This window comes from Penaeus vannamei, chromosome 10 (assembly GCF_042767895.1).
Source record: "Penaeus vannamei isolate JL-2024 chromosome 10, ASM4276789v1, whole genome shotgun sequence".
Taxonomy (NCBI): Eukaryota; Metazoa; Arthropoda; class Malacostraca; order Decapoda; family Penaeidae; genus Penaeus; species Penaeus vannamei.
In genome coordinates, this window is record NC_091558.1 from 8305090 (window position 1) to 8315089 (window position 10000).

A 10000-nucleotide genomic window follows, 5' to 3' on the forward strand; every position below is an offset into this window, starting at 1 on the left:
ATTTCTAAAAGTATTCTTTACTTAGATGAACAAACGTTTTATAAAGGTAACACATTCGCGTTAAATGATACAAGACATACATCAGGTGTGGATTATGTATGCTGGTGAAGGAGGTAAGTAATGTGAGTCTGATTCCGGGCGCGAAATTACGCTACACACACGATGCGGCGGACGAACAGATGCTACGTGAATATTCTCAGTGGAAAAGATGCAGCCGCGCACTTTTTTTTCAGATAAGTGTCGGTATCACTCAGTAGCTGCATCCATGGGGGACTTACTCCGTGGTTTCTTGAGGAGGAAGAAAAACACCCATTAATGCCAACTCTACCATTAAATGATAAAACGAAATGAATGCAAGGACCGTTTGGTGAATATAACTATCTCCCGTAAGAGCTGGAAGGTTTTAGAGAAAAACATAATATTTAAGCGAATTTTGCACGTGACGAACTTTCAACTCTTTTGGCTGAGGATGGAAGCTTCGGGATTCCAAGAATATCTCAAAAATTCGCCGACAGGTTGACTGAGTCATGCGTCGACGTAGTGCGCGAAGCTTCACAACCGATATGAACAAACAATAGAAATACACGAAGGCGATTTGAAAGCAACGAAGTTTCGCAAAACTTTCTGTCTATTAAACTTGCTTAGTATGCTCATCCGGGGTTTCCGTCTCCCATCCGTAATACGGCTGCAGGGCATCTTTTTCATCCATTTAAAAATAAAATGCGTCTGATACGCCGGTAAATTCGGTACTAATATATGTGCGTGTATGTGTGTGAGTATATATATATATATATATATATATATATATATATATATATATATATATATATATATATTTACATATTTACATATATATTAATTTCTATACACATACATGTATATATATATATATATATATATATATATATATATATATATATATATATATATATATATATATATATATATATTTACATATATATACATACATACATATATATATATATATATATATATATATATATATATATATTTACATATATATATATATTTACATATATATACATATATATATACATATATATATATATATATATATATATATATATATATATATATATATTTACATATATATACATACATACATACATATATATATATACATATATATATATATATATATATATAAACGCACACACACATACAAACACACACACACACGTACATATACATATACATACACCACACACACACACACACACACACACACACACACACACACACACACACACACACACACACACACACACACACACACACACACACACACACACACACACACACACACACACACACACACACACACACACACACACACACACACACACACACACACACACACACATATATATATATATATATATATATCTGTGTATCTATCTATCAATCTATCTATCTATCTATCTATCTATCTATCTATCTATCTATCTATCTATCTATCTATCTATCTATCTATCTATCTATCTATCTATCTATCTATCTATCTACCTATCTATCTATCTATATTTATGTGTGTGTGTGTGTCCGTGAAGTTCACTGTCAGGTATTGTATGTCATTATATGCTTTCTAAACATAAACAATGAGGATACCTTTTAAAACTGTACGTTTTCGAAAAATACCGTTCGTTTTCTTTAAAGAGGCCATCTGCACAAACTATTTTTATTTTGTACATTCGATATGCGTCTGTGGCCTGCGAATTACGAGAAAAGTAATGTGGTAGTGAATAAAGTAGCTGCAGTGATAAGACATTATCAATTATCGATATAACATGAAGACAATAAAGATGATAATATGAATCGCTTAATTATAATCATAACGATTATCGAAACTGTGATAATGAAATTCAACAGTATAACAGCAGTGTTAAAATAAATAACTATTATTGTAATGGGCATGAAGCAATATTACAATTTTAAGAAGACTTGAATGTCCATGATAAAAGAAGTTTTATATACCTATTTTATATACCTATTCTAAATATAAGTATTTTGTAAAGGGAGGCGCAGAAATAGAGGTCAACGCCACTCATAATTTCCGAATTCGCGAAGTGCTTTGCAGGAGGTTTTGAGGCCATAGAGTTATTCATCACATACACGTATCGGAAGATAGAGGCTATCGGGCAACTGGAATTTTAAAAAATCGCGTCGACCAGTCAGTGAATGCTGCACTGGCATAGCTGTTTCATTCAAAAGGTCCGGCTTGAAGAGTTGCCCCAGAAATAAGGGGGGGGGGCAACCATCTTTATAGGGCGCGCGCCTGATAACACACTTCCGAAACTGTTAACGTTCCTGCGAACAGCGCTGCCAGACGAATCTCCCTGATTTTATGAAAACGTATGAAAGTAAGTTCTTTACGACAAACACATTCAAAGGATAAAACAGAATAACTGACTTCATAATATAAGAGATGCAATTCTTTTGAAATGTGCTGGTAGCATATCTTGCTTTGTGAAGTTGTTTATTTTTATCTTTACAGTAAATCACCCACACTGTGTTTCTGTATGTACACACAAAGAAGCACACAAACACATATGTGTGTGCAATTCTCATTCCACAGCCTATCATTCAACTGCAAGACATTGGCTTTTCTCAAATCTTTATTCAGAGTTTTGGCAGTGCCATTCTTGCCTGATTGGATGCCCTTTCTAATCAGCGACGGCATCTGTGTTTGACCTTTCAAAGCGACTAGTCGTTTTCTAGCCGTGATATCGGGTTTGAGCCAACGGGACAGGCGAAGACATTTTGCAACTGCGGCGGAATGAGAGAGAGAGAGAGAGAGAGAGAGAGAGAGAGAGAGAGAGAGAGAGAGAGAGAGAGAGAGAGAGAGAGAGAGAGAGAGAGAGAGAGAGAGAGAGAGAGAGAGAGAGAGAGAGAGAGAGAGAGAGAGAGGGGGGGGGGGAGAGAGAGAGAGAGAGAGAGAGAAAGAGAGAGAGAGAGAGAGAGAGAGAGAGAGAGAGAGAGAGACAGAGAGAGACAGAGAGAGAGAGAGAGAGAGAGAGAGAGAGAGAGAGAATGCATAGTCCTCGTACAACTACCCTAAGCAGCAGAAATGTCAACACTCCTGAATTCTTACTCCTTCCATGATCTGTCTATATAGGCAGTTCCCAGACTGGAAATTTTGTGACATTCGCACAACTGTCTGCTTTTCTGTTTTCACCGCACAGTTCTCCTTTCCTTAGTGTTAGCAAAGTGCTTGTTCACCATGCAGCATGGACTGGCCCAAGTGTGGACCTAAAAGATTTATCAATTAAACTGAACCATACTAGGTTGTGCCATCAGTGAAAACCCATTTTAAGTGTAAAAATAATGCATTATCCGTCACTAATGGTACATAATGCAAAACAATAGTCATGCAACAATGAACCGTGCATTTTTGGACAAATTGAAATTGTCATCTTTGTTTACTGAAATGTGTAAATCCAGTTCTCTACTACATTTGATTATGAAATTTGTATCATATAGTTTATATTTACTAAAAAAAAAAAAAGAAAATCAATGCCAATAACATTGAACGACAGAATAAAAATGACAACACTGAAAAAGATATTTTCATAATAATGAATTGAAATGAAAATATCCATTTTATTAGTTTTATGTGTACTATTTCAATGCATTGTTGTTAGACTTGGCAATTCTTTTCATGTAATATACACACTCTGAACTCAGGGAACATGCAATTACCATAATGGAGAAATATTGAAAGAACTGTTCCATTATATCCAATTTTAATTATTTGACGATACAAAAACAAGGCATTATATAATTCATCACAAATGCATTTAAGTATTTCAGGATTAAGTACATTTTATTGCATTATTACCATACATGCATGATTCAGTCATTCATGAAACATTAATAACTACACATTAAGGCACCAGCTTATATTTAGGTCTTTGGTCCCTTGTATAGCCAAGTCAGATTATTTAGTACAAGTGCAAATATAAATCTACATTAACCCTTTTACTACCATGCTACATTGACCCTTAGCATGCAAATAAATGAATGATGTGGATATTATGGATATCATGTCTTAGGAAGAAGCTGGTGACATAAAAGGCAATAAATATGCTGCTTTTCACATTTGATCGGATGGATTTTCATTATCATAAATACTATATTTTCTAGATTTGCTACAAATGAATATATATAAATGTGGAAGCTGAAACACAATTGTAGCATATTTGTGTTTTAACATCTAAAGTATGATAGTCATTAACCAATATTTTAACCAAGCCCTTCTGCAGAAAGAAAGAAAAATAATGATAAATTCTATATGTCAACATTAATTCATACATTGACAATCAAGCAGCCAAACGGAAAATTTCCACTGGTTGAAACGGTTTATAAAAGCTGCCGCCCGATCACAAACCAGTTGCCTCTCTTATATCTCATAAAATATACACATATGTAAAACAAAACATCAAATTATAGATTGTATCAAATACTATTTATGTCTCATATTTTCAGCTACATTCATTCAAACATACACATACACATACAGGGCATGAAACCACACATGAGAAACAGTAAATGGAAAACACATGCACTTTCAATTACTTATGCAGAAAATCCTGCATATCTGCTACAGTATTTCTCAGATAGGAAGAATTTCATATCACTTTTCTAATTCTCTCCAAGTGTCACTTATTGAGATTAAAAGCAAATGAATGGGTCTTTACTGTTTAAGCACCCAATTATTTTGTGTTTGAAAAAAGATAAAAGGCACAATATTTTTGAAGGCACGTGTAATAGGTGATGTCTGATTGCGGAAGTGAAGTTTTGTTTGTATTTAGGTTAGACAATAGAGAAACTCAAATATATTACCAAAATATTGGCTTAAAAATGCAAAGTTATAATTCTTAAAATTCCACCAATCTCAAATAATTTCTTCATTAAAATTAAGATAATAATTTTTCCTTCTTCTATAGGAACATCTTCCTATCTTTACAAATTTGCCAATATGAACCTTATATCTAAACTTGAAACAATTTTGAGTAAATGCTATAATATAAAAGTGCCATATGAATTTGAAAATCTAATCATAACAAACTGATATCATTTTTTTCTCTTAAAAGAAGAAAAAAATAGGAAAGGTGAATAATCAAAATTACCAATAAAGTTAACAAGAGCTCTGCATGTTGCTTGCACATTTATAAATAAAGGAATAAAGAAAATCCTACTAACTTTTAAATTATCATCAAATATACAGATTACTATAAAACAGCTTTATCAAATGTACAAAATGAAAGAAATTGTGGTTCACTCTTAAAAAATAAATAAATTAATCTAAAATAAATAAATAAATAAATAAAAAATAAAAATAAAAACCCATTCTGTCCCAGGCAAATATTGACATCAAAATCCATTATCCACTAATAACAATAAAAAAAATTAACCACATACCCGAAAATGAGTCAATGTTTCCGGGATATTGCGGTACAGAATGTTATCTTTCCAAAATATTTCCGGGATAAGGCGGTACAAAATGTTGTCTTTCCAAAGAGGACTTCGTGATAGTTAAACAAAACAAATTCTATACTAACACTGAGCACCTGAAGTCACTAAACACAATGCCTTCAACACCTGCATACACTCGAATCATTATACAAATCATGAACAAAGTAACACAAGAACAAAATAATCATATCAACATCACCAGGAACTACAATGAGGTATGAAGCCTAAGGAGTTACCATACCACGTTTGGCTAGGCCTCTATGCCCTTTTGTGAAATAAATAACTGTTACTTCAACGTCTTAAAAATATAGTTGTAACGACTGCAGCTGGGTCACAAAGAGAAGGAACAAATAAAATAAAAAGAAGTATAAGACAAGACAGGAGAAGAAAATAAAACTGAAGGCATAAAGAAGAAGAGGAAGTAGATGCCGACAGAATGGAAATAAGTTCAAAATTTTCCATTTCTTTCATTCATTTTTATCCTCAATTTTGCTAAACTGAAATATTCAACCAGTACAATATTCGAGAACTAAATACCGCAATCTCTAATAAACCAATATCAAACCGGGTATGCAAAGCAAATGCAAAATAGAAATATCTGGATACAAAAATTACATTCCTGAGGATATTGTGAATTTTTCTGGGGTAACTCACTGTCAAAGGAAAATATCCAGTGATGTAGGCACGGAGTTACAAGTTATAGGCTACAACTTATAAATATACATATATATTATTTTTAAAATGTTATTGATAAACAGACTGTCATTTGGAGAAAAGATTTGCTGATTGACTTCATATTCCCTGTAAAATACTCCTTTGTAAGACAGAAAACAGATTCAGATAATAACTGTTTAAAGCATGAAGTTCTTGATGCCTCAGAGAAATAAATAAACAAATAGGAAAATACAATGAATGATGAAATCAAAAAAGAAACAATGATTACTCCAGCTCTTTAACAAACATTACATACTTCCTCATCATAAGACAAAGAATTTTTAGAAAGCATAGACTAAAAAAAGGAAAAACAATATGGAAAAGAGAGGAAAATGGAAGTTATAGAAAAGAAAAGGTGTTGGTGTGCATCCAAGAGCATGCTTGTGACTAAAGGTAAAATTAATTAAAATAAATTCAAAATATTTCCCAAAAGGTGTTCAATCTCATAAAATAATGATGATGATAATAATAATAATAATAATAATAGATAGCAATAATAATAATGAAAATAATAATAACAAATCTGCATCAATACAGATATATATGCCATTAATTTATGAACACATTCTTCTCTTACAGAGATTCTATATTAGTTTATTGTGCATTATCAATGCATGAAGACTACTCCTCTGCTCTTAGGAGAAAACAAAAGAATGGTATTTTGGCAGCTTACTCCTTTTGTGCCAAATCATCAAACTCATACAACTGTAATATTAGATACTTTATACGGATTTCTTACCTGGAAGATTCCTAGAACAATAATCTTTTACGTGCAACATAAAAGGTCATATTGGTAAAAAAATATTCCAGTACTCCTTACATGGTCAGTTTCAAAAATAGCATCATACATTCTCTTCTCTATGTATCCTAATATCACAAAATTATCGATGGTGTGGTAAATATTCCTAGCCTACCTTTAAAAAATACATATATCAATAATAATGTTAATAATAACAATAATTCTGCCAAAAATATAGTCTTTCTTTAAATTGGTGCAAAACATAATTCTTATCTTATCATTTAGTACAAAATATAAAGCCAATTTGAACTCTCATAAAAATAAAGTAAACAAAATGGATTTTGGAATTAGCAAGACGAAAAAAGAAAATGCATGACCTTTTCAATAATACACCAGCCAGGGTAAATATTTTGACTTTCTAAAATGCAAAATGCACAATTCAAACCCAACCGCACATTCCTAAAGACCAATCCCACTGCAAAATGGAGTGGCCTTCAAGCTATTATTCTTTTATTCCACATAATAAACAAAATAAATATTCACACTAAAAAGACAACGCAGATATCACTCGCTGACAATTTATTAGCCGTCCTCTTGAACACCGATGTGAGGGGCACAGAACCAGGGAGGGTCTTCATCCTCCTCAGCCCACAAACTGTAATACAAAATATGAGTTAGTCTTACCACTATCATGAAAAGAGAGAGAAAGAAATGAATTGCATCGTAAATGAAAGAATAAGAAAGAAAATTATTAAACATTATTATTACATTTCAGACGGACAGTTTATTGTGCAACAATTCTATAAATCAAAATCTAATGTAAATTTTCAACAAAATACTAATAAAGTATCTACTAGGGAAAGTATAAGTACATAAATATGAAAAAGTCACAATAAAAACAAAAAACAAAAGAAATGAAATAAAAGCTCATTACATATGTAGCACCTATCTAGTTTGTTCCTTTTCCTCTTTTACAACCTTAAAAGTATCGTCAAACACTCTCAGATAACCTAAAGGTTACGGATGGCATGAAATACAAGACATGTTAACGGCAATTTTAGCTTATTTATTGTGTTTACACAGAGATGATTAAAATGTGCTTATTCACCAAGGAGTCAATTATTAGTCCCAGCTTCCACACCTGTCAACCCTTTTCCTTGATTTTTAGAGGTATCCTTTTGATTTTTTATCATTCGTAGTCTAATAACAATATAATAATCATTATGTCAATGATAATAACAACAGTACCGATAATAATAGAAGTAACCCTTTACCGGGCACACATTTTAAATACATCATATATATACATGTATTTAAGTGATCATATATGCTCACTTGCCCAATAAATGGTTAAAAAAATAAATCAATCAAGTCAAATCAAGGAACAGGGATATCAGGTGCAGTTACTTGCCAACTAACTGACTCCTTGGTGGCTGAGCACCTGTGTAGCCATGTGTGAAAACAAAACTAGGCGGACATGTACCCGTCATCGATGGGTCTAGATCTGCAACTACACTAAACACAATAGGATTTCTTAGATAAATGTAGTTTCTTCAATGAGGCAACTGACAGGATAATATACTAACAACATTCATACAAGCCTACAAATTAAAGTTTACCAGTTTAGATGACATCATACAGATTTTCAAATCCAATTATAGGACTTACCACAAAAGCCAAGATATTCTTCTAAAATGGTAATGTTATCAAAAAAACAATTTTTATAAAAAGAGCAAAGTACATCCACAAATAATTGTTGTTGAAAAGAAACACTTGAGATTGTATTGGATTAATCACTGAAATGTTTGGATGATCACTGTAAAGAGTTAAATGAACTCATCTTAATCACTATACTATATGAAATAATGTAATGGCTATATTCAATAGCGATTTTAATTCAGCTTCATTAAATGCTCAACATTTATGATCATGACCACAATCTGAACACCTGAGGAGGGAATATATATACTGTTTGTTATCAGTTTACTTGTATTTCGAAAACCATTATAATGAATAAACAATAAAAAGAAAGAAAGAAAAGTAAAGAAAAGAAAAAAGACCAAATTTAGCATTCACATACACTGAATATAATAATCAAAGCCACAACAAGCAGGCAGGTTGCTCCGATCATATACAGGATGAATTTCTTTTTCATAGCTTTCTTCTTGTTGACAACGGCTTCTTGCAGCTGTTCTTTCGCCTTGGTGGCCCTCTCCTGCGCCTCAAACATGTGCGACTCTATTCTGTCAATGGTTTCTCCTTGCTGGTGCACTAGTAATGCCAGGTCCTGTTGGGTAAAATTGTGTTATCTAAGTATCAGTTTTGGCTTGCTGAGACCTGGAGCACACTTGGAATTTCTAGAAACCTGAAGATATTTGGAGAAGAATACATGATAACAGGTCTTTGAGCTTTTCCATAATATAAGGTATGAATAGGGAAAGATTATAACAGTAGGAGTCCTATATATTTCAATGTGAGGGAAAATAAAAGGGAAAGCAAAGAAAAGCAAAACGTATCTTTTTCTTATTAACTTCCATTTCTGATCACTACTTAGATGACTGAATCATGAATAAATAAGTTAATAAATAAGTAAATAAACAAATAGACAAATAAATACAAAATCCAGTAACTACAAAGCTATTGGATGAAAAGAATACATGTAAATATAATTTACTTTACAAAACAAACAAAGTAAAACAATGGCTTCTTACCTGGAATAACTGACAAAGTTCCGTTATAGATTTCTCCAATTTAATGACAGTTTCATGCCTGTCCTGCAAGTCCTGCAACTGCTGTCGTGCCAACTGCGTTTCCTTGATGATATTTTGTGTGAAGATTTCAGTGGACTGCTCTAAGAGGGATTCAAGTTCTTCTTCGTTCCTCTCATCATGACCTGAAGGAAGAGAAGAATAGAATAAAAAATGACATTATGAGTGATATATATACTTATGATAATATAAAAGATGAGGTACACATGTCACATTTCATATTAATATATACATTATGATTTCAAGATTATACACTTATCAATATTACAAAATTCCTAGTAAC

General features: G+C 32.4%; 1 protein-coding gene across 3 annotated transcripts in view; it reads right to left on the bottom strand.

The window, feature by feature from the left end:
* Positions 1-3747: 3747 nt before the first annotated feature.
* The window catches only part of LOC113803725 (syntaxin-1A), a 16334-nt gene continuing 10081 nt past the window's right edge, over positions 3748-10000 (bottom strand). For all 3 annotated transcript variants that reach the window (XM_027354535.2, XM_027354536.2, XM_070126283.1), the window contains exons 5-7: positions 9661-9842; positions 9030-9236; positions 3748-7604 (exon numbers count right to left, since the gene is read on the bottom strand). In XM_027354535.2, the coding sequence (XP_027210336.1) occupies positions 7593-7604; positions 9030-9236; positions 9661-9842 (401 nt within the window). In that variant the 3' untranslated portion in view covers positions 3748-7592. The remainder of the gene's footprint in view (positions 7605-9029; positions 9237-9660; positions 9843-10000) is intronic.